We start from the raw sequence: 26,797 nt of genomic DNA on the forward strand, positions 1-26,797 counted from the left end.
GAGCATCATTACGTGACTTACAAGCTCAGCCTGTGATGCTGAGGTCAACCTACGTTGAGGGCTCTTAGCATTTTGCAGTACCAAGCACAGAGCTTGAACTAGAAAAGACTCCTCTCCAAGGATAAGGCTTTTTTATTTTATTTTTTTTTAAAGGAAACTAGGATAGAAGGAGGGGAATCATGGCTACAGAATGGAGTAGGCGTGTTTTTTCCACTCTATGACAGCAATCAATGGGGAATGTTATTTTGTCACGTCAGATTTCCTCAGCATAAGCAGTTCTTGATAGTTCTGTGATGAAAGTTAAGTTAGAGAAAAACTGACAGAACTGATTTCCCAAAGGAAACAAAGCAAACATAATCTACTTTGAAAAAATCTGATTTTATTTTTTATATTGAAAAGACCTGTCAATTTAAATAGATGTTTATTTCCATTCATGGTCTCAACCAGTGTTGTGTGTTAACATTGTTCAGAAATGTATAAAAAAAGCCATTTGTGTTACATTGGTTAACATCCTAGAACACTGGGGGTGGGGGGTTTGAAGCAGCTTAACGTTGAAAACAGGATGTTCCCAAAAACTTAAAACTGATGAGGCATCTTCTATTCTAATTCAAGAGGAGCATATTGCAATTACAACTCAAGTTATTTGGTCTTAAAAAAAAAAAAAAAAAGTTAAAACCAGATTGCTTTCATAGCAATATTGAAGTTGTCAACTGAGAGGACACACACAAACACACACTCACATGTGTGCAAACACGCACAGAGAACCACACTGAGCACAACTACAACACCCCATTCAGTATTTGGATTAAGTATGCATCCTTCCGAATCCAGGATAGCAATAATTTAAAATGCTAGATTTTTTATATATACATGGTTTCCATGGAAACTCAAGTTACTGCACAATCAAGTGGCACCTATTACTCATGGTGCTGTGAAGTACTCTAAGCATAAAGGCCAAATTCCAAAACCTCAAAATGTGCTCAAACAGGCACACACCTAACCGAAGCCAACGAAGAGGAGAGAACACGGTTTAGAAAAGAAATGTGGGGTCAAGGTCTAGATTTGAAAAATCGTATGACAGATTATCATTCAAAAATGTCATTTTTTAGGTCATTCTTTGGTTTATTTCCATGATTCTCAACACTGTCCAAAAAGCCCAGAGACAGTCACATGAGAAGCCATAGCTCTAAAGCAAGCCCACAGCATTTCTAAGTCTTGTGCATTAAATGTTCAGAAGACTACAGGAATTCAGAGTACCTCTTACATTCATGTCCCCAAAAATCTAGTAACTGTTTAAGTGCATGCACTGAGGCATGACCGGCATGCCTGTAAATTCATATTGTTCAAGTTAAGAGTAAATATAGCTGCAAAAAACCCCACCCACCTATAATTAAATGGTCATTACTAGCAATACTAAAGCGACTGTCTTGTTGGTAAAGAAACGCAGACATGGTTTCTGCCTGTTTAATTCTCTCAGCCAAAAGGAAGCTGTCTCTTCAATTTAGAAAGAAAGCAAGTTTTTACAGTTCAATGGGGGTTAATATTTCCACGTTCCTGGGGTCAATTATTAATGTAAAGATGTAGACAAATGGCAAGTGTATGAATGCATACCTCATACATTCCAAGGTTCGGAAGTCAAAAGCAGATCTCAACTTCCTTAATGTCGTGGTAGGCTTGGAAGACCAAATCAGAAGTGATATAATATTTCCATGAAAAACTTGGTTCTATTTTGCTTAACCAGCATTCAAATGCAAGCATTTTTTGCTATGCTTTATGTAAGGCAGATTTTATTGCAAAGATAGTTACCAGTATGCTTGCACAAGAAAAAAAAAAAAAGGCAACTATACTCAGAGAAGATGGCTGATAATTACTAGTGACAACTTCTATTTTTCAGTACAACTCAGCTTTAATGTACTTTCTAGAAACAGCATTTTCATCACTGGTTTTTACTTCCTTCCCCATTCCATGTTAAGTATCAAAAATCAAGACTGGACAGAATGAACTGTGGATATTTACCAACCAACATCTCATATTCCAATGTTATTTTTAACTGCAACAAATATAGGTCATTCTTTAAAACCTACTGCCAGTGGTTGTTTATAAATATCTGCTTGCTGTAATAAACACTGGTCAGTGAAATATTCATTTGCAATAACTGCTTGGCACTAGGTTAATATACTCGTAAAGTTTAATAGAAGTGCTTCTGATGTACATAACAGCACTTAAAACATCAGACTTTTAAAACTTAGTTTTGGGGATTTTAATATCTGCAATTACAGTTTTCACAAGCATTTTTGAAAGTATTAAAGTCTCTTCAGAAGTTTAGAGGCTCCTGTCCCAGCATATTTAAGTTTCTCAACCAAGGCTTTAAAGCCCAACAATTATGGAATAGTTAATGTAACATTCTTGTTCCCTATGCTGAGACAATGTGGTACCAAAATTTAGCTACAAAAAGGGGGCATTTTTGGTCAATCAGACTGACCCCCAACTGTCCGTTAGCAGAAAAGCAACGCAGAGCAAACCTCTTGTCTCCTTCCTCCAAAAAAGACACCTAAGGCCACAAATTTACAGTTGCCAGAATATCGGATGTCTCTCAGTTTGTGGCAACTGTGTACTTGCCCAACTAGAGAAATACAGTATGAAAGCCCCATCACCTTTAAGAATTCTGATAAACCACCTCAGAAGCCAGTTTAGGCAGCAGTGCATATAGAACCACATTACATTGAAACCATGTGTTAAAGCCACTCCAGCTAGTTAAACTAGTTTCTAACTATGTTTAATCAAAATTCCTAATTGCAGGAAAGAAAAAAATCGTAAGGTAGAGAGAGGCAAAAAGATGCAAAGATAACCACCACAATGACCCAATGGCAAAAGCTTCTGTTTTAAGGTTTTCTTATGCTAAAAAAAGGCACACAACCCCTTGTGAACTAGAGACAAAAGCTAGCAGTACTACAGCAATAAACCCAGAAGAAAAAGCCTACCAGAATTGCCCAATTGCCTACTGGGAAGGAACAATGAAGTAGACAGGCTGCTCTTGCTCTGTTTTGTTTGCAGGGAAGTGGTCAAATTTAATAGTCAAATTTAGCCACGTTAAGAAACATTTAACAAAAGCTACCCCAAGAAACCAGAACAAAACCTGACCTTTGGGTCAAAGGCCACGGGCAGGCCTTTCCATAGCATGTAGCTGAGTGAGTTCAGAGATTGGCAATGAAAGGAAAAAAAAGCTTTAGACATGTGATGGGAACAAGCTTTGGGATTTATCGAACAGTCACACCAAGCTTCTCCAGCACACGCACTCCCTTTTCTTGGTATTCTTGTCGGGTCATCCAGAAGTTGTCTTTGTCTTTCATGATGTCTGCTAGAACCGCGCCACCCAGAAACACCATGTGCTTTCGACGAGGTGGATCTTCAATTCGGATCTTAAATTTCTAAGAAAAAAAACGAAACCGTTACTAAGATTCTTGAAATGAAGCCACTTAAAACAAGATTGTGCTTTCTACCGGAACAATGAATTGGAAATTGTTTAGTGAGAAGAATGCAACTAAAAAACTGAAATGCTAGCATAGGGCACTCTGCATGAGCTTCCAGCTTGCACAGCCCAAGTAAAATAACTACTTTGCACTGGAAATTAGAGACAGCTATTGACACTTTCCCCAAAATTATATCTTCAGTGTATCCACACAGAAAAAATACCAGGAGTCAGAATACTAAATTAAAGATCATATTTTTGCATTTCATGAACAGAGTAAAGAAATACTTACTAAGCTTTGACAGCTAAATTTATGCAAGTTACCAGATCATCAAATCAAAGTATTTTAGAATTATACTAATTTTAAAAAGGCAGATAGAACAGATTCTACATCTACACAATTTAGACCAGCTTAACTAATTAATATTCCCTTAACCTCTTTGATGCTCAAGCTCTGATTTCAATAGCAGAAATGAAAAGTCAAATCCTTGTCTAAACTATTACTGTTCTAGACAAACATTCTGTACAGTTAACACCAAGTCATTCCAAATAGCTGCAAAAGATCTTTAGATAATACTGTATTAAAAACTGCAGAAGTTCAGTTCAACATTAGAAACTCCATTGAAAAGAATTTTTTCTGCATCTCCTCCTTGAAAAGCAAACAGCATACAATGTAATGTTGCCTCTGTGATATGCATTTGGCTGTTGCTTGCCTTTCCCAGTAACTAATGAAAGAGGAACTTTTATTTCACTTGAAGATGTGTGAGAACTCTAGTCTCTTACTTTTGAGCATCTCAACTAAAATGCACAGCAGGAATCAAAACTTTCAAAAAAAAAAAAAAAGTATTTTTGCTCAGTGGTGACTTCCTAAGGTACAAAAATTCATTAGCGACATTGAACAGCACATTTTACACTCAACTGACCTAAGGCTTCAGAAATCACTTGCCATTAGCATGGACTAGAACGTGTCTTTATTGCAAGTATATACAAACAAATCAGCAATATGAAGTGCAGGGCTGTGAAGACCTGAGATGCAGATAGCTCCTGCCAGTTGTGAGGAGGGCCACCCGCATCCTGTCATTTCTGACTACTTGGTTCCCTCTAGTGGACATTTAAGATAACCCTCACACAGACACACAAATAAAGCAGTGACTGGCTACTCACAGAGAGTTTTTCCACATCTCCTTTCAGGACTCGTTCCAGGTAGAGCTGTTTAAGTTCCCGTTCCAGTCGCGAGGGCAGCCCGGGATACATGGTGGACCCTCCAGACAGCACAATGTGCTTATAGAATTCAGACCTGACCGAGAAAATAGTCTTTCTAGTGTTGTGTAGTACACTCTGTAGTACAAGTAGGTACCTGTACGTACAGGGGAGTAACTACAAATTTAAGAAACAGGCAGTCACTACACAAAGAAAGCTTTGGCGCTAGCTTGGCATGCTTGCTCATGCTTTTCCAGACGTCCTTGAAAGCAGCAGCAAAAGCACTGCGCTTCCAAAATTTCATCCTTGGTGGTTCGTACCTAAATAGCCAAGTGTCTAGAGAGCCCATTAAGCTTCAGGAGTCATCGCAGAATGACCCTCAACCCAAGTAGATATGCTCTCGGCAGCGCATGCGCTATGGCCTATAGCAAAAGACGCTCTTCAGTTTGACTGCTGTTCTCACATCACCCCTGTGCCCTGACAGAGGATTTTTAAGAGTTCTGCTCTTACCTGGTATCAATGTCAGCAGCCTGGATGGTGTTGAACAGCAATTCAGCCACACCAACCCCCTCTACATTGATTAAGTGAGGCTGGAAGAGAGCCTCTGGTGCCTCAAACCGTTCTCCACCAACTTTGATAATCCTGCCATCTGGAAGCTAGTGAGAAGAAAACACTGTTCAGAAGACTACTTTAAACCACTTAGATACTCAACCAAGAGGAACTGACCTACATTGTTTCCTAATGCTGGAAAACTGTAAAGTGTTGATAATTATCACCACTGCAAAAAGTCATTTAGTACTATTAAAAAGAAGATGGAAATTTTTTCAGTCATTATATAATTTATTTACAGAGATCAGGGACCAGGTACACTAATACTTGCATACCAAACATTTCCTTGCAAGTATGGTTCCTATTATTGGTTTAAGAGAACATTTGTTGAAAATTTTTAAAAGATGCAAAGTTAAATGCTACCTGAATTTAGACCTATGAAATTCAAGACAAGAAAAGCTGTCTCAAAACACTCACCGTGTAGGATTCAACTAGTACTGTAGTCTCTAATGCCAGTTTCTGCTCCTGCTCGATGTTGTATCCCACGTAACATAGTTTTTCCTTGATCATACGAACAGTCTCAAAATCAGCAGAATGGTTGAAAGCATACCCTCGCAGTAAGAGGAGCTAGAGTGAACATATTAGATTAGCAGTAAATGTGAGGAACAGTCCAGTTCTCTTTATCAGTAGACCAGCACATTCAAACACCTTCATCTTTAAAAGTTTGCTTCTTTTTTTGTAACAGTAGATTTAGTATTAAGTCAAGTCTGTCTGTACAAAAATGGGCACAGTGTATCCACCAAGACCAAGAAGTAAAACAGCTGCAGCATTACTCCAAGTTGGAAACTTTTTTCTTCACTACAACTTTCAGTATAAGAGAAGTGAAGGATAACCAAAATAATTCTTATGTTTAGGACTTCAGTTCAGAACATCAAGGCATTCCACAGTTTAACCACAGGATTTGTCCATCCAGAATGTCAATTATACTGTCTGACTTAATGAGGTAAGAATCACTACATCATTTCAACACTGAAAAAAACAAACAAACAAAAAAACCACCTCTCTCTGAAAATAGATGAGCAGAACTGACATAACACAATTTCATTTTCATTTTATATATCAAGAAAGCTAACTTTGAATTTTTCAAATTTTCCTTCCCAAATATTGAACAAAATTCCTTCCTACGGGACTACCAAAAAAAAAGTGAAGTCTCTCAGTAATATCAATCATATCACATGTGATTTAGATGAACAAACATAATGTAGATTGAAGTAACACAGAAAATACAAGAGTAATTCATGTATTGATAAGATAGGGAAAGGTGTATACGGCTTTCGCGCTATCAGGGGATTTTAACTTGAACCAACCCACCCTGGATATCAGCTTCAACCTTAAAGATTCTCTCCAGCTTACCTTAATAAGATACCTAGTGATATCCCTCCCAGCAATATCTAACCGTCTGGTGAGATGAGGGAGAGAGAAACCTTCATAAACTGGGCAAATATGAGTTACACCATCTCCAGAGTCCACAACAACACCAGTCAACAAACCTTAAAGAATGGAAAAAAAATTTACAGCTTTTATTAGCACCTTTGTAAATAGGGCAGAATAGTAGGGAGGTTAACATTACAATGAAATAGCTATCTTCAGACTACCTCTGCCCCTCAGTCATCATTTTGGGGAAACTGATCACAATTTAAAATTCAGTTATTTCCATTAAATATATTTTAATATATACTATATTTTAAATTTAAGATTTTCACATAAACAAATGCTTTCTCACACATTTTTAAAGGGTATTACCTGTACTCCTTCCTACATGCTTACAACTCTACCATTCAGAATTTTATCCAGTGTTTTGACATCTTAAATTGCACTCTAATTAAAGAGAATATCTAAGATCATTAAATGCTGGGGCACAAATTCCTCCTCAGATTCACCTGATACTAGTTTCATAAAAAAGAAGAAACCTGGAAGTATTCATGCCAAAGTTACCTTCTTAGAATTACTGGGACTTGTTGTTGATTTGGGCTGGTATTAAAAATAAATAAATAAATAAATAAAAAGGCTTTTGCAGAGTAAAGAATATCTGAACTATGCATCACGCATCTAATTTTTCGCAGAAATAGTATTAGGCTGAACCAGATCCACTTTCACAGACTCCAAGAAACTAACTCCAGTGAAAAAGTCTATTATAAAACGATCAAACGCTAAGGTGTACAACACAGATATTGTCAGTATCTAGAAATTAACAGACGTTTCTATACTTTAAGAACAAAATAGATACAAAGCAGAATAAATAAAGTCAATTATGTAACAATTTTAGTTTCTCACAAGCTACCAAAAGCAAGACAATAAGTTTCAAGGGAAGATTTCACATATTAACTGTTTCTTCATTATTTTAAATGCAAGTTACACTTGTTTGACTACGGCAATTTGCTCCTGCCTCGCAAATAGAAGGCATACAAATTGGTTCTTTGCCTTGAAGGAACTAAAAGACACATAGTGAATCAGTTGTGTGATCAGATCTTCAGATTTATTAGTGACCTGGAAAAAACGTTGAGCAAACGGAACAAGTCTTGCAACGGAACAGAGGGACTCAGTAAAGAAGGAGCTAGTCAGTCATAAGAGACTGCATCTAACTCCAAAAGACTGTCATTAGAAATTGCTAAGGAATTCCCTAATTAGAATTAGGTTGTGATCTATAAACCCCTTTGCCTTAAAAAGCCACATGAATATACAGAATTCCAGGTAAAAGAGACAATTAGTTTGAAGAGAGTTTTAACAGCAGCAACATTACATAGTGCAACAACACAAGACAAATCTCTGTATGTAATTTTAGCCTCTATATTAATCTTTAATGCAATTTATTTAAATAGGAAGTTTTAAAGAACTCCTTTTTATTTTCAAAATCAAGCATTCTATTTAGGTGCCGCTTGGTTGTTATATTTTAGAAGGTCTTTAACTTTCGTTTAAATGATAGTTTGGAAAAACACTACAGACTGCTCTAAGTTGTTTTACATCTTGCTATTTACAAAGTAATGACCACTATGCAGTAAAACGCATGTACAATTACATCAGAATTTTCAAGACTGTATCTATCAGTCCATTAAACAGACTTTTCCCTGAAAAATTAAGCTACGTACTACCTAAAGTTTAGATCATTTGCTGTTTAGGCCCTTGAAGAGAAAGGTTTAAGATTTAACCTACAAGAACAAAGAACATTTCCTTGGCCAAACACCAGCCTAGAAATTGGTTTTATCATTTAGTTATGAATTTTATCAGAGCAGAATATATTCTGCTGATGGGTAGTTGAGCACACCCTTAGCTCAACTGCATCAGCTTAATATTTAGGATCATCTTAAAGTCTCTTTTCTTCACAGATTCTGCACTACATCCCACTTAGTTTGTTGTCCCTTATTTTGTTAAAAAAATCAAAAAATTAAAAAATAGTAATTTAGTACAGCTAGCAGCAGCTAAAAACTAATATTCAGGTCTGCAAAAGTGGTTTTGGTCTAACTACTATTAATGAGTTGTATGACAGAACCACCCTTCCAGTACCTCATCGCTTTGCTCTTGGACACAAAAGCTACGGTAACACATTAATGGATAAGGATATTTATTTCCTGCTACGTGAAGGTTAAATACAGCAAGCTGCTAAGAAACAGATGCAAGGAGTCATGTTATTAGAGTCCGTGTGCTTAAATAACTTCTTAAAATTCTGGATGGATTGCAGTCACTGGTAGAGTTTCTATCAAATTCAGTAACTCCAAAATTTTCTCCTCAAGTTGACAATTGTTTATTCCAGTTTATCTACAGTAAAAGAATTAACTTTTTCTTGAACTGAAAATAATGCAAAGTCACCTGGTTTTGCAACTGCTTGAAACACACTTACGGCAACAAATTTTCTTTTTTCAGCAAATCAAAGGTAATGGAATTAGAGCATGTTGCTGAAACTTGGCAACATGCCAAAGGCTAAATAAATCCAACTCAAGACAATGACAGTTTTTGACAAACCAGTTTTTTGCATTTACAAGCATGCCTGCACAGTTTGTTCATGAAAACAACACTAATAGTACTATCTATTAATAGTTCCTAAAAGCAAAAAGCAAACCTTTAAGACAGAGTTGAGCTTACTTAGATTAGTATTGAATTAAGGCCAAGATACATTAATGCTATATTATAACTTTGGCTCGGTAACACATTTATAAATTAAACATTTATCTTCACCTACCTTGGGCATACAAAGTAAGAACAGCCTGAATGGCTACATATACCCCAGAAAACTGGTATGTCTCAAACATAACCTGTAAGACAAAGGCAAAATGAATGTCCAAATAAAGACAAATTCTTAAAAGATATTACGTAGACATTTAAAAGAAAACTGTATTTCAATAATTTGGTATTTTTGCTAAGCAAAAATAATTTCCAAGCTGTTACATCACATAGTTTCTACACGAACATTAAAAACCAACTTGCTTTATAGCAGTAAGTAGTACATTCAGTTTTATACCTTACTTGTCCATTCATGTCAGATGAATATAGGAGTTAGATGAATATCAAGGAGTTAAAACATTTCCCATCCTTTTAACAACGAAGGTTAATATCTTCAAGAAACCCACACACCAATTTCTGTAGCTTTATTAAGCCATTTTCCAAAGTACTCAATGAGTGGGAGGCAGTACTTGTAGACCAGCCAAGTACTTCATTACTGAAGTGTGACTTGGGAACGAAATGTTTGTTAAAGGCGTATGCTCTGAATCTAATGAAGTTCATTTTTTTTTCTTCTCCATATCCAGGTCTGCAGTCTTTATACAACTGCAGACTACGTCAAATAAAGACCAAACGGACTCCTACTGATAAAGGTCTACAATCAGCGCAGTGTCACAGGCTGTTTTCGGTCTGTGGGCCTTCCTCTTTCCTTCTTTACAGCACAAGTGATGACAAACTTTCTAAAACTGGTTTTAGTTCAAAATCCACTATACTTGAAGTAATACAGATAGTGCCACTCAGCTACTACTTACAGAACAACACAGGTTTGCAGAACAAATCTTATTAAAACATGAAATGTAATCGCCTGTTTTGTAGACTAGGTTCCCCTAACCCTCCCGAACTAGTTTCAGTGAAGAAAAAGGGTCGAAGATTAAAGGACACACAGTTTACGGGATCTTTATAAACACAAAAAAGGCCAAGTAAACAAGTCATACTGTACAGCAGTTTTCCCCTCAAAATGCTTTATCAGGAGCAGAAAAAATTATTAACTTTTATTATTCTAGCACAAACAAAAGTTATGGCTTTGCTATTCTACAGCTTCTTGAGCACTTCTGCAAAGTTTAGGATTATAAGCCAATTAAATCCTCAGTACTCCCACTGTTCAAGTAAGATATCTAAATATTTTTAAAGAAAAAAGCTGATGCCTGACAATTTTAGAATTCTGAACTATTTAAAGAACCTCCTCTGTTAGAACAGTGTGATTTTAAATGGCTGGCCCACCTCAAAAACATGATCCTTGCAAAGTCAAGTTAATTATTTCATAGGTTTTTTTTAGGTGGCAAGCATAAATAACTTGAGTGAGCTGTGAAGCATGCCAAACAAGTACAACATTAAATAAGCCCTCTAAACAGGGTTCATTTTATTTTGGGTAACGGAATACTTATAAAGAAGGAAACAAACAAATCATAAATATTTCCACTTCTATCTGCACTTTGCTTCTAAAGCAGAAGGAAGGGAAGAGGAAGAGAAATGGCTCAAGTGTCATCTATGCCATACTTAAACATTTCATTTGAGACTTTCAATCCTTTCGAGGCCAATGAGTCACATCCAGCATGGGGAACCCTACAGGAGGACTTTCTTCCCACCTTTCACCAGACCCACCCCAAAATCTTTCAGATTTCTTCATTGTACAGCTTTGGTGCCACAGTCCCTCTCATTAAGTCTGCAGAAAGGAAAACAATCGTCATGCAAGAAGTCAAGCCTGGTTTAACACAACTGCAACGGACAAAAAAAAAAACAAACAAAAATCTGTGTCCATCATAGTCTTAAAATTTGAAAGACGAATTATCAGGATTTTAACTAACCACTTTAGTAACAGATCTTGCTGCACAATATTATACCTGACATTATGAATGCTTTCAGAGATCTAGACAAAACCAGCAGGTTAGTTCACAACCCCAAATTTGCTAGCTCAAAACACACTGCCAAACCCTTGGAAAAACTGCTTTATTTTTTCTCTGAATATCTGCTGTGAGCACCCAGGCAGCAAGCACAAAGGAACATACGGAGGGCGAGCTGCAGAACACCTTGCCATGGGAACACCATGCCTTAGGTTTTTATAACACCCCACCATAAACTGGATGATATAAAAGGAAATTTGGCACAATCGTCAGATGGATGGGCTGAGAATGAACAAGACATTACAAGGCTGGCTAGTGCCTTCTGTAATGGCCACCTTTTAGCATATACCCAATACTTTCAGAAACAAAAAAACGGAAGTGTCTAGCAGAAGAGGAACAGTTGAAAGGGTAATAACTCAGAAAGACATCCAGCTTCAATAGTCATTACCTAAAAACAGCACTGATCCAATGGAGAGAGATGAATGAATCTCACAGACAATCTGAGTGCTTTCAAAATGAAAACTAACGAAAGAAAAATCTAAATTTGTATCTTCATACAACAAAGGGAATATTCAATATAATCGACATGCAGGGCTTTGAGGTTTTCTATTCTTTCTTTCAAGACATCTAGATCTGTTATATTTGACATGAAAAATGCCTTAACACATGACATACGCACTAACAAATCTAAGATGTAAATACCGAGCAGAATGTTCTCCTGAAAAGGTTTTTCTTCTAGTGACGGCAACTTTGGGAGTAGCCACAAAGTACTACTCTAATTGAGTCTAGCAAGGAAGAGCTAAAAATTGGGGAAAAAGATAAGGAATACTAGATAAGGATACGGAGAAGTGACTGTGCTAGAGTATCTCTATGGCTACATAATGTGCCATAAAAGCCTGGCTGCTCCTGAGTGTATTACACAGTGAGAACGTAACGGATAGCTAGAGACATAGGTATTGCACTACAAAGTGAAATTGAAGAACAGTGTCTAAGTGCTATGAAAAAAAAGCATTTAAAAAAATATATTTTATGCTATACATACGTCAGGTGGATACTTACTGCTATTACAATTAGCTGAGTTTGGATGGAGGGATGAGGTGGGGAAAAAGATTCACTGGAAGTCAGAATGAAGTATAGCATATATGAATGTACATATAGTGCATGTCTGTGTGTATACATACGTGTGTGTGTATATATATACACACATTTATATACATACATATACATACACACACACATATATACACATATATATTTAGCATCCTGAAATGGTCCAGATGACTAAGCTTTTAAAATGCTATTGCACCATATCACAAAATGCAGGAATATCAGAATATTTATTACAGGCTTTAAGAAAATCTTAATTCAGTCTTTTGCCTCATACTGGGTTAGCCTTCCTTTTCAATATCAAAAACAGGAAAAAAAAAAAAAGGAGTCTAAATATGTTGCAGTTAAAACTAAGTATTCCTAGTTCTCATAATGCTGTGATCCATTAAAAATATTAATGGAAACTATAAATTTTTGTCTAACTCAAATATGCATTTACAAAAATGTATTCTAGTTCTCCCTAACCCTCTGGATCACTGTTAAGCATCTACAGTCTCTAGACTGGTTTAAAAAAGCCAAATACAAAACAGAACAAAAATATTCTATTGGACTTTAGAAGACATACCATAAATTGAGATGGTTTGTATAAAATTACTCTGTTCCAGAAAAACTAAAAACAGCCTGTTGTGTTTAGCAGGAAAACAGAAACAAGAACACTATTGTAGACAGCTGAAAAGCAGAGAAGCCTGAACAGGAAATTCAACCACTCCTGCTACACAGAGGCCACTCAGAATAATCTGCTGCGCCTATCACACCACAACTGACCGATATATAATAGATGGTATTGCTAATGTGGCAGCATGTGATACTAAGGCAACAGGTCCCTCATGCCCATAATCACCAGGAAATCTTGAAATTAGAAACAAACTAAAATTGCACGGTTTGATTTTTTTCCACTGAAGTTTTCCCACCTTTGCTTTACTCGACTTTCTCCCAAGCCACTGCAAGGAAAGGTTAGTGCAAAAATGTTCACTGCCACTTTGCAGACAGCGTTACTGCAGCGGTGACAACAAAAGGATTTTAGAGGCAAGGTTTGCAGGAAATGATAAAGGTAAATTCTTATTAGACTAACCAACAGAGTTGGGGTGGGGGGGAATACACAAACTTTCACACTCAAAGTCCTGATAAATGGATGAGCTTTCAGACTTAGAATCTGTAACATTTTTGTTACAATGAATACTTACATTAACTGGAAATATCCATGATGATTGAGAAAGAGTAAACCAAACTTTTAGCTCTCCTCACACATTACTGCTCTTCAAAAACTAAGTCTTTGTCACATGTTACTAGATCTATGCAATAAGCATCTGACAATCCACATTAATACAAGGTTCAGAGGGAGCTTAAGCTGCCCAGGATCTAGGATACAACGACCAGGCTTTCCTTCTTAGAAGGTTTTCATTAATGATCCCTAGTATTAAACAAAGATTAGTGAATTGATTGTCACACACCTCCAACAACACTGCCCCATCTGGTAAACATCTTGCTCAAGCCTAATTTCCTCAGAAGTATTACTAGCTTAAGGAAGTCCAAGTCACTTAAAGTAATTACCATTCATCCAATAGCTAGCAATCAATACATCTTGGTTCCCAGATACTTGAAGATAAACATGTATTCCCAGTTCTGTGGTTTCCTGGTGATACAGTTCACTGGAGACAAGAAGCCTGTTTATAACTTTAGAATGAGGTAGGCCTGTTTGTATTTGACCACAGTAGCCTTGATGATCATGGCTGAGATGGTTTTGGTTAGAAAACAGGAAAATTGCTTTGCCTCAAACAGCTAGTAGATGTTCCAGTAAAGTTACAATCTCTTAGCCATACTTCAACAGCAGTAATTACTAGTTTCTACTAGCCAGACATACCTCCACAATCTTCTCTCTGTTCTTAGTTGGATTCATGGGTGGTTCTGTGAGTAATATTTTACAATTTTTTGTGTCAATATTAAGTTTTTCTGGTCCAAACGTGTAATCCCAAAGGTGCTTCATATCATCCCAGTTTCGAACTATGCCATTCTCCATTGGATAATTAACTTCCAGCATTGAGCGTAATTCACTTGCTTCATCACCAACCATGAGATCCTGTAAAATTGTAATACAGAAATATGTCAGTGTTTTCAAAGCTATCTTAATACCAAAATGCTCAAGAATGACAGAACTGCTCCAGCTTGTGTCCAACTGTGCTCTTAAACAAGGCCCACATTTTAGGATTGTTTTCAAGTACTTAAGAAATAGAATATATTTCATATAGTACAACTGTGACCCATCCCAAACCTTTTCCAAAATATATTTTGTTAATTCCACTCTAATTAACCTTAAACATACCAGCAAATCCTGTTACAGCAAGACACTACGAAGACCTTTAAAAGCATAGATGTTTCTCCACTGACACCTCCAAAATGCTTTTATCAAATACTCATTTGAAAAGGCTGAGATGCAAAACAGCACATAAGGGTAGTAGGTGGAATTGGCAGAATAGTTTTTCATGCATGTTGCAAATTTCTGTGCACATTACCAAAAAAGGAATAATGAGTGGTGCATAAGCATACAGAACAGTAGCAAAAGCAAATAAGGGATTAGAAATTCCACACTAGACATTAAAAGAAACAATGGTTCACATATTAGCCTATGCCAGTAGGGTGTGAAGAAGAGAGACATCTAAATACAAAATAAACCATCTGTTCCATGCCAAAAGTCCCAAGCCAAAAGTCCCAGTAACACATTCTTACACAAATACAACCAAGTAATGCATAGTTTGTATAATCATCTTACACTAATTAAGCAATCCTTTCATTAAAGTTAGTTATGCAAAACATTGCACATTCAAATTAGTAGCACCGTATCTCTTCCTTTCCCACATATTTCCCAAAGGAAGTATGCACAATAAAATGTAACCTTTGCTCCCTATTATATTGCATTCTCTTCCAAAGAATCCTTAACTGACTTAATCATATTTATCCTCCAAGAACATATTTCTAGGCATCAACAGTACTGTTTCCATTCTAGTATTACATTCATTTCATTAAAAAAACAAACAAACAAAAAAAAACCCAAAACAGCTGCCTCATACAAAAATATGCCACCACAGTTTCCAGTTACTGTGGCACAGAAAACTTTGACGTGTAGGTTACTCAACCCACAATTCAATTCTAGGAAAAAAAGAGACACACAATGAAAAATCCAGTTTATATAATTTTTTTTTTTAAGAAGTAACAAAGAGTTACTGTTGATCATAAGCGAAGTTCATTCAAAGCAATTTAAACCAAACGATTCCTCTTCTACCTCCTCTCCCTGACAAGGCTTTTCATTTGTTTTCCCTTGCACAGTAGATCACCCTTTGGTTATCTCAACTGTATAGAAGTCAGAAGTCAAGGCTCTTACATTTTAAATCAAATGTAATTTAGGAAAACGTACCATTAAGAGATCGTGCAGCCACATTACCTCTGAGAATTTAAAAAGACAGAAACTTCACCAGTTCAAATAATCTGAAACTTGTTCTGTGCACTGTTCTTTGAAGCTTTATGCTGCTGAATAGGACACAAACCAGGAAAAGCCACTGTTCTAATGCACAGTGAAAGCTACACAAAACTTCCACGTCCTTTTAAAACCAAGTCAAAGGACAGAACAGTTGTCCTCAAGAGCCCACTAACAAACAGCATGCACGCTCGGGCAGGTGAAGAGGAAAAGGGACAGCACAAGTGAAGTTGCAGAGAGGAACCAGTATCAGGACATTCGATGTTTCCACCACTTTTGTACTCTGAATAATATTTGTCTAACTGAAATCGGAAAGGCGTTTCAAGCCCTTAGCTTGTAATGTTAAATAAAGCAATTCCTACTGTTGAAGACATCAAGCTCATGTTGATCTTAAAGTGTTATTCTTGCATCTTGCAAAACTACAGGTTATATAACATTTAGAAGCAATATATACAATATTCTAATGAATTAATTGCTAGTAAACCAAAGCAATGAACAACGTCCAAAATAAGTATGTATTCAAATGTAAAATGTAGGACAAGACAAAACAATAAAAAGCATCAAAAATAACATGACAGCTACTAGGTCCCATCAAGCAAAAATGGTAAACAAACAGCACAGGGGGCACCTCACTTACCATCTTTTTGTTATTCTACTTCAACAGGTCAAGAAAGGTGAAGAAAGAAGGTAGAAGCAAGAAAGTCAGAAAAGGCCTAAATGAAATTCTCAAATTATTTTAAGTACACAGTAGAAATAAGCTGAGAAGAGAGGCATGTACAGCTGGAAATGATCTGAGTTAGTGTAGTTAAGGCCAAGCTATTCTCAGGATTTAAGATTAAAATCTCTCTTTAAAGGAAGTTATTACTACAAATCACTGGCATCTCATTTCTATGCATCATGTTGCAAACAAGATCAGTATATCTGCATCTTTCTAATAAACAAGATTACGTCCATAAATATTCTGTAACACTGGAATTTTACCCTGGGCATTATGTTTATCTGAAGTAGACAAGACCGCACAAGGCATTTGACCATAAATAATTCCAACAATTGCTAAATTTAATTTGTGTTTTAAATATTCACCTTCAAACACTCAAGACCTGAAAACAATAACATGAAAGCATTCACCTATAAACGTACTAATCCATATATCATGGAACAAATACGTGGAAAGCATCAAAAGATATTTACTTAATTTATGGTATCTAAATTTAGAATTGAAATAAGTGATCGTGAAGTGAAGTTGTAATAGCAGTGTCCGAAAGCCCCTCCCTATAGCAATCTATGGAGGAAGGAAGAGAAGAGAATTAAAGCAGCTGGGAAACACTACAAAATACTTGAAGCATATGCATACACACATTGTTCAAAATTTTACTAAAGCCATTTTCACTATTAGTGTGATTTTCCTCCTTCGATTAAATCTACTGAGTCACCTAGACTGTCAAAAGCAATACGATAACTATTGGTTCCATAAAGGCAAAGCTACTTAATCTACAAATTGTGTCAGAGGAAAAGCGCTTAGTCTCTCCGGCAGCTGCCTTTGCAAAATGATCCCAGTAATAACAGAACTTTTGTGTTTATGTCATGGACTGTGGGAAAAAGCTATATCCCTGATACTGAGGCTGACGTTCGATAGTCATTTCCCAGACAGCAGCAGAGGCATAAGCAGGCCACGACCATACTCTTCTCCCAACTCACTCATGGTTATCTGTTCCATAGGTGCTTTTCTGGCCACATAATAAACCAAAATGAAAGAACTAAGGAACATGAAAAAAACCATATACCAGTACCCCCATCTCATCACCTCTATAGCAGCAAGAATATTGTCAATGCCCCTGCACTGTGTTGGCATAAGCAGCCCTGACTGCTAAGTTACCCTCAACAAAACTTCCCCTTAACGTGAAACCAGAATCAAAAAGGACAAACGGACAAAGCAACTTGAAATTGGTAGCTCAACAGATGGATGATAACCATTATTTTCATAACCTTCTGGATTCTTTTCACGGAGTCTCCGAATTTCAGAGAAACGAGAGCTTTTCTGAGCACTTTTGAAAAGTTAAACTGATAATCTTCTTGCCAGCTTCCTTTACTCAGTTTTAAACTTATCCAGTAAGAACTTGCAGTTTATAGCTAGAATTAAATTTTGGCATAAAAGTCACCTGCTAAAATGCTTTTTTTTTTTTTTTCTTTTCTTTTTTTTTAGGAAATCTGCAGGAATCCCACAAAGAAAAATGGCACTCAAAACTTAACAAGCCTTCCTACTGTATTATCCTGCTGGGAAACTTGAAATATCCGCAGCATGGATTTCTTCTCTTTATATACCATTTTCTTAAGAAAGAGTGACAAGCTATTATAGACATGCTATAGAACAGCTAGGAAGAATTGGGATACAAGACTTTATAGTCTCTAAAATACACTTATGTAATACCATGCTCAAGAAGAAAAGGTGCAAAGCATACAAAATTAAGAGATTATTGGGTTTTTTTGGCACCCATCTCATAGCAATTAGCCACTTCTTCCTCTTATCTTCCTAATCCAGTACTGTCGTCTTTAATGATATTAAACTAAGTTATCAGATAATCAAAGGACACCAAAACTGGCAGGGCAGGTTATATCAGATCAGCTAGAAAGAAAATATGACCTCATCAATAAGATTTTGTGCCAGTGAATTTCTCCTGGACTTAAGCCTTGTTAACCACAGCATAACTTCTATAACACTTTATTGGGACCTGCTTGAAGAAATTTTCACATCAAGTTCAAGTATACATCTGAAGAAATACCTCTACCTAAGACTTGCAAAAGAAGGGAAAGTATTTTTCCTCTCCTTACAAATCCTCCTGCCTACTGTGAAAGGGAAAGATCTCCATCCTTCCACCCACACCACCCTGGCTGACGCAAGGTAAGGGGAATTACAATACATAAAAGAAAAAAAAAAGGCAGTTTGGAAAGGTCTGACATCTTTCTTCCTCTTGACTTATTAATACTGCCTTCTACTGATGTTGCTAGCTTTTTACAGGCAGCAACAGAAATCAGAAAGCTTAAGTTCTCACTGTTGCCCATAGGGTTCTGAAAATAACAACACTGGCTTTTATTTTTTTTTCTTCTTTTTAAAAGCGAAGCTGTTGCTCAGCAAGCAACAGAGAAAGCACAATTGAAAGACTGTGGTTCTACTTCACCTTAACTGGCCTAAGAGATGGCTTCTACAGCTCTGTGTGTCGCCTCCCACTTCTCCTTCAAGTTCCTGGTTCTGCCTTGCACTTGAACAGCAGCTTGCACAATTGTCTAGTGAGGCAGTCAAAACTTTAACTGACAAAAAAATTACTCTTTTTCACAAAGAAATTACTCTTTTTTTCCATTGGATCACTTTCTAAAGTGGCTCACGACACGACTGCACAAGCAGTACTGCCAGCATCAGGTGAGAATGTGTGGCTAGGAACAAGAAGGGAGGGTGTGACCACAGCAGGGCCAAGATAGATCTACTAAGGTCTCTATTGCTGAAGCAACTACTAACATTTGAAGTATTACTGTGTAATTACAAAATAAAGTGAGAAATGATAGCTCCCCAGACTATAGGAAAAGATTCTCAATCAGTAGTTCCTCCCCAGTCCCAGGCCTGGAATAACATTTTAAGATGAAGTCATCAGAACAGAGAGCCTCTCCCTCCCCAACTTGTGTGAAGTACCATGTCTATCATCAGCAAAAACAAAACAAAACAAAAAAAATAAAAACAATGAAATGTAAACACAACTAAGGTTAAACATCTCATACAAGATCACAGATGATCAACTGTGAGCAGTAAGCAAACAGTATAGAAAGAACTGAAAATTCCAGCTATTCATTATTCAGCACTGTCTAAAGAATATTACATTACAGCTAGGTGACAAATATCAAACACTTCTGTCAGATTTCTGCCTTTTAATCTTAACTTCACTTACATACTGGCATTTGAAGTTCCTTTTTTCCCAGAACCACTTGAGCCCTACCTGCTGCCTCCTCCATTACACTAGCTGAAGGCCTCTAGTAGCTTTAGACTACCCTCTCGGTTACTTTGCTGTATGTGACAGGCTAAAGCCCAACACAGAAATGAATCAAGAGATACCGGAACAGCATAAACAGTAATAAGGGGAAAAAGCTTTTACAAAAATGACATAAATCAAAGACTGCCCTGACTATTTTTATCCATTAGAAAGGAATAATAAAAAAAATTACCTTGATTTCAATGTTTCCCACTTTAGCAGTTGATCTTATAATAGGTCTTCCAACCAAAGCTGGAAAAATATGCTCTGGAAAATTTGAGCCTGCATAGCCACATTTCACAAACTGAAAAGAAATAAGTAATTGGGTTAGAATACGTATGACGTTTGTTTACTATTAGAAACCTGTTTTAGGATAAAAACGTTAGACCCGCAGATTTAAGAGCATGTGCCCCACTGGAAACCAGTTGGATTTATGCTTTCAAATCACTTTTGAACATTTTAAATGATGTCTTGATCCATAATACTGAACTAAAATATCTTTCAGAATGTTTTAGAAAGGAAGTGGTCAAATTCTGAAGAAACAGTACTAAAACTACTAAACACAATGAGAGGCATAAGAGACTCCAGCATTTGAATTTGGATTTCCTTCCACTCTATGTAAGAGTTCTCCAACAAGCTGAAACTGATCATTTTGAAATGGATCACCTTTTAATGAGCACCCAATGAGATCAAATTAACTAAGCCCTCCAATTAGAGCAAAAGGCAGCATGACACGCATCAGGAAGAAACATAACCACGTGAATTTAAGTATTATGCTGTTATAGAAAGGGTTCAACAGGGAGCCTGCAGTGAGACTCCCTGAACAATTCAGACAGATTTATCAAGAGTTTCAGAATTTTCAGAATTCGTTTTAAGACAAAAAATATGAGTTTGCAGTATGCACTTCTGAAATGTACAGGACAAATGAAACCTTAGCTGATAGTAATTCACAAACAGGATAGGCTAAAACATTTTTTGCTGCTCAAATCATATGAAAAGAAGAAGTTCTACATCACTGGGTCCCAAGATGTAGTATGCTAAGAAAACATTGAGGAAAAACTGAGTTTAAAAAATACACACATTCAGTTGAGGAAGTTCAGCTCTAAGTCAAAAACTTTAAAGGTGTCAGCAAGAAGCTACGATTTAAGCTAATGGTAATCAGCAAATTACTCACTTCAGTTATCCTGCTCCGACGCCTATCAGAGTTCATATAGAGCAGGCTTCTCTTCTTTAGTACACATTCTATGTACCATGCTGTATCAGCATGGCAGAACAAAATCATGCAGTCCCAAACCAAACATTATGCATTTTTACCTGCAAAATTACTGAGGCAACTAGGTACACAGGGGTAACAGACTCATGGGATCATTCTGGTTGGAAAAAAACCTCAGGAGCTCTCTAATTCAGCCTTGGGCTCACGTTGCTCTGGGCTTTGTCCAGTTAGATCTTGAAAGTCTCCAAGGACAGAGAACTGACAACCACTTTGGGTCGGTCCCTGTCTCAATGCCGAATTATCCATTTCAGGTTGTATTAAAAACCATCTGTTAGAATTTCCAAAATTTTCACCAAATTTTCTGAAGTGAGTTCTGAAGACTGCCACTGAAGCAATTATCATAGCAAAGAGTACAGCTAATTACAACTAATTGGAATTCTGTTATTACATATAATATGAAAAGTCAGTTTCTATTGGTCTAGATTATTCATCTTACTGCAGTAAAACAGGCACCTGCTTAGAAAAAGAAAGGATCAGACCAGTTATGGAAAGAGCCTAGAGACATTTTAATTAAACTTCTTGGACTAACACAGGATCATACCACAACAGATTACATTAATATGAAAAAAATCAGCATGAATTAGTATTTCAGATAACAAACCGTCATCTACTTCAGTTTAAGAGTTTAAATGTTTAACTTCCCTTGTCAGCACCCAGCAGAAAACATACAATAGTGCAGGAAAGGAAAGAAATTTTTTTGCTTTTTGTGGCCCTCATTACTTTCACCCATTCTGCGATTGCTCTCTCCAAAGGCAGAGCTATTTGGAATAACTGATGAAAGACAGTGTGTCTAAAACTCATTTCACTTATTCTGGTTCAAATTATGTTTTCAGAAAATGCAAGTACTTATCAACCCTTTGCTACATTAGGGAGTTATATAGATCTTATTTATGTATTCAAGCATGTGGTGCTGCTATGATAAAGTAAAGAGTAACCACAAGCATTTTTGGATCACACTCCCTGAGTATGCCAAAAGACTTTACAGTTGGTGTTTTACACCAGAGGAAGCATTTGAGACATTCTGAAGAACAGAGCTGAGTCCAAATAATGGTGTACAGATTCTTACAAAAATTAATTTTCCTTTCAGACTTTGTGAATTACCACATACAGGGCAATCACACAATTTTTATTACTACTACAATTTTTATATATGCTTGTTATGGACCAGAATTTCACTGTACAGTGGAATGTGGTTAAGCTAGAAGGAAATCCTGTAAAACAGTCTGTACAATCATATCCTCTAGCTAAGGGATCTAGAAATTGTATGAGTCCAGCCATAAGCACCTGCAGGTAGCCCATGCATCTCTACACCCATATGTTTGCTTATTGCTTTCCTCCTTTTCTTTCTCCTGGCATGAAGCAACTTCCCTACCAATCATCAGCTACCATGTTGGCCAACAACAGTACACAACCAGTGACATCCAAATAAGTCTTTACAACTTGTACTATTGGAACTCGTACTCGAGCAGCTCCGCTATCAGTGTTTGAATGCTGGCCTACAAAAATACTTAGGCTAAATTCTTATAGTTTGAACTATAATAGTAACTTGTAGTCCCTTTCTATGTTAAGCCCTCAGGGATTTGACACACCTTCCCAAGGAATTATGTAATAGTAGCATATTGGCAATGACAAATGCTACATTGTAAAAACAAATTGTCATTTTTACAATTTTACAAGTTTTACAATCAGTCTATCTGAAATCAAAACTAGATTTAGTCTATGTGAAGTACAATGAATAAGACTGAGCTTTGGCATTCAGAGACTGTTCCCTACCTTTTTCACATTGGAACTAAGAACCTTAAAAATGACATTTTTACAAAGTTTGGTAAACTCAACAGCAGACAGCAAGGGCAAAATTTTAACTCTGTCTCCGCTTCCACAGATTAGAATTTTTTTCCCTAGGCTACACGGTTATTTGGTGAAGGTGAGAACAAGTTAGCCTCATATGTCAATCTCTTTAGACATAAATGACAGCTTTCCCAGTGTAGTGTTCTTCCTGCCATTAGATAGACAGATGATATTCAGCTAGTTTGGTAGGTTGGTTATGACATAACATTGGTTATTACGGCTGAAAGAAAAGACCTGATACAAGTGATAGCTGATACAACAGATAACAGATAGGTAAATTCATCCAAGAGACAAAAATGTATCCATAGATAATAGATCCTAGACAGTTTAAGCTTTTTGAAGGAGAGTAAGAAAAATTAGATACTTTCCCTCCCTTCCCTACAAGAGCTCCTCCAAAATCTTTAATCAAACATTATGAACTGCAGTAGTTTGGAATACATCAGTTTCTCATTTTCTAATGACCAGCCATTAAAAATTCACTGCTCTTTCCACTTTGAATTTGAAACCTCTGAATAAAATTTAAATACAGCGCACTTATTTCTTTCTTACATTATTGTGTACACTCCTTGGAACAATTTTCAAATAACTTCAGTACAGTGCTTACTATACACCATGCTTTTAACACTAAAAATTCAATGAATTTGCACATCTTTCTAAGGAAGCCAAGAGTTCAAAATCATGCATTTTTGCAAATGTTTGCTATGCACCAAAAGTGTTTTAAGAATAGCTACTTAGTTTGCCTGCATGCAAGACCACATATGTAAGAAGTTTTACCATATATAGTTTCTTCTCCATTGCACTGTGGTTTATACTGACTCTTTCACTTCCTACTGAGTCATCAAACAGTAAGAACTTGTATGTATAAGTATTCTTTCACATTAAAAGAATGAGGAAGCTTTCTACATCTGCTCACAAACTTGTCACGTGACAAGTCCTAAAATGAATATTATGATTCTTATCAGGTCTCTTTGCTTGATTCTTTTAATTGATGCAACTCTTAAACAAAGATTCTAAATATAATTAGAAAAACTGTCCAGGTCATTAAGTAACTTACCATTTGGCCTATACCAGTAAGAACATCCATCTCAAATGCTCTAAGATGGCATTGCCAGCATCTCTCTTACACTATGTGTTGCAAGAACACACTTCTTCATCGCTTGTTCCTCAAAGATTGATTGCAGCCAAATACATTAAAAACACATATTTCAGCATGACAGGTACGTTTCAAGACAAGTCAAAAGTTAAAACTGCATCTAAAATTTCTAAAGATATTCTGCATTTTTATTTCTAGCACTTGGCAAGAGATTTAATTTTAGTCGTGGTTTAGGTAAGACATATCGCAGTTTATCAGATATCATTCTAATGTAAAGCAGCTCTTCATCATATAACAATGTTTACTATAAAAATACTGTTTTGGCAATATAGGACTTGATAATCTCAATATACAGTTGAAGTTTGAAAGATGCACTGATCTTATGAACTGAATTTTCTTCGGGTGTACTTATCCCAATTCAATCTAAATATTTTAAGTTTACAGATTTAACAACAGTCATTTCCTCATACTTTGCACTTGCACACAGTTATCTCTGGGGCCAGGGGATGTCCATACATGCACTGTGCTGCTTAGAGGTAAAACTCAGCCCAAAACAACAGAAGTTGAAGTGACACAGACCCCTACTCTAGGCATTGTAACTGCAGTATAACACTACCTGTCATATTTATTTATATCCAGGTGGTACAATTCATGGAGAAAAAAAATGTATCAGATGTCTCTTTGATTTAAAAACACACATACACACACACAGATATGTCATACGGTACAAAAATTGTGTCCCAACTACAGCTTGCAAAATTGGATAAAAATAACTGTTTCTGTCCCATGTTTCATCCCCGAGACTGACTACAGTATGACACTACAGTCACTATCAATATGCTAAACATTTTAAAACAACTAACTAATTCATTGCTATGTAAAAAGCTGTATTAAAGGATCAAACCCTGAAATTAGATGAATTTCTATCAAAGCTGACAGTATGAGTATTAAACACTTAAAAAACAACCAACAGAACCCAGCTTCCACATCCATTTGTAAATGGAAAATGGTAAATCTCCTTTTTCTTTCCTTTTTCTAAATGATAGTGTAAAAAAGGCCCAAAGGCATTGCATCCCAGCATTAAAGAGAATTTTTCTAGGGGAGGAAAAACAGGAAGACTTCAGAACTGTCAAATCTGATGTTCTTTCAGAACCATTCTAATCATTTCAGATGCTTACTGGAAACTCCTTAGTTCAAGTGGCAGGGTGCTGAATCTCTAACAATGACATTCTTTGTCTCAACTAGTCAATCTTTAGCTTTAAATATTTTCATCTTTATTCAAAGTGTTTATTAAAAAAAAACACTTCCTTTTTTTGCCATTCGAGAGTTCTTGATATGCTGTCAGCTTTGTTAACTCCCCTGATAATATTGTTTTACTGAGGGAAAATCTCAATTGCTAACAAAATTACTAAGGTGGAAATCCACCTATAACATCTTATCTGTTGGCTTTAAAATGCCATCTTTGTCACTTCCTGTTGAGGTGCCTCAAAGCCTCCATAACACTGACAAAAGAACAAATTTCTAGTGTGTGCATGCACGTTTACGTAGGGCAGGAAAGGTGAAAGGAAGAGGAGAAAAGCTTTGGCGCCCTCTTTATCAAAGAATCCCATTTTTGTGAATTCTGCAGATCATAAAGCTATTAATGAAAGGACCCTGTTGCCTTTTAACCACAAGCTGCCTGACCTGTTTCCGTGAAATTAAAAATCCTGGATACAGGGGGTGCATCTCTGCCTAAATCCAAAATGGATAAGCTGATCATTCAGATTAAAAAAACAAAACAAAACCAAGAAAACCAGTATTTTCTGTTTGATGTGCCTTTCTAAAGAGAAACCCGTTAAAGTCACATACAGGAATATAATATGTGTAATAAAACAGCCACAATGCTGGAGCTTGAGACATCACAGCAGTAAATACCGAAGCCTTAACGCTTCCCGAGTGCAAGGGCTCCAATGCCCGTTTTTCGCTCGGTCTGGTGAGGAGGAAGCCGGCCGTCAACCGCGGCGGGTTTTCCCGGCTTTCCCCGCCGAGCTCCCCCGGGCCATTCATTCAGCGCCGCCGCCGCCGCGCGGTCCGCTGCGCGCCCGGAGGCCGGCGGAGGGCCGAGGGCATCGCGGGCCTCGCCGGCCCCGGGAGCCCCCCGCGCCGCGCTCCGGCGGCCGAAGGAGTCCCGGCGGCGCCGGGGCGGCGGAGGCCGGGCGCGGCCCGCTGGCCGGCCCGGGCGTGCCGGCAGGAAGCCGGGCGGGGGGGGAGGGGGGAGTCGCCTTCCTTCTCCCCCCGCGGCGGCAGGGCGAGTCCCGGAGCCGGAGCAACTCACCCCGGTGCCGTTGTCGCACACCACCACCTTCCTGCCCAGCGTGTCCATCCCGCCGCCGCCGCCGAGCAACCGCCGCCCCAACCGTCACTACTGCCGCCGCCGCCCCAACCGTCGCCGCCGCCCCCCGCCCCGCCGCGCGCGCCGGAAGCCGTCACCGCGCCGCCCCGCCCAATCAGCGCCGCCGCCGCCCCGCCGCCGCCCGCCCCTTCCCCCCCCCGCCGCGTTGCCATGGCGGCGGCTCGCGGCCCCCTGACGGGCGCCCGCCCGCGGCGCTGCCACCTCGTCCCGTGCAGCCGGCAAAGGGGCCGATAAAGCCCCTTTTCTTCCTCCTTTTCCGCCGGCCCGT

General features: G+C 37.6%; 1 protein-coding gene across 2 annotated transcripts; it reads right to left on the reverse strand.

Moving 5' to 3' along the window:
* Nucleotides 1-359: 359 nt before the first annotated feature.
* Nucleotides 360-26,549, reverse strand: ACTR2 (actin related protein 2). Of its 2 annotated transcripts, none has more exons than XM_067292775.1 (9): nucleotides 26,452-26,549; nucleotides 20,117-20,227; nucleotides 14,300-14,515; nucleotides 9,453-9,525; nucleotides 6,632-6,768; nucleotides 5,696-5,845; nucleotides 5,180-5,325; nucleotides 4,634-4,766; nucleotides 360-3,428 (listed from the first exon to the last, which is right to left on the reverse strand). In XM_067292775.1, exons 1-9 carry the CDS (start codon nucleotides 26,497-26,499, stop codon nucleotides 3,258-3,260), a joined length of 1,185 nt encoding a protein of 394 aa, XP_067148876.1. In that variant the 5' UTR covers nucleotides 26,500-26,549; the 3' UTR covers nucleotides 360-3,257. The 2 variants fall into 2 exon arrangements, with proteins under 2 accessions (XP_067148876.1, XP_013817236.1); XM_013961782.2 differs by lacking the exon at nucleotides 26,452-26,549 and adding an exon at nucleotides 24,099-24,798.
* Between the last annotated feature and the right edge of the window lie 248 nt (nucleotides 26,550-26,797).

This window comes from Apteryx mantelli, chromosome 3 (assembly GCF_036417845.1).
Source record: "Apteryx mantelli isolate bAptMan1 chromosome 3, bAptMan1.hap1, whole genome shotgun sequence".
NCBI lineage: Eukaryota > Metazoa > Chordata > Aves > Apterygiformes > Apterygidae > Apteryx > Apteryx mantelli.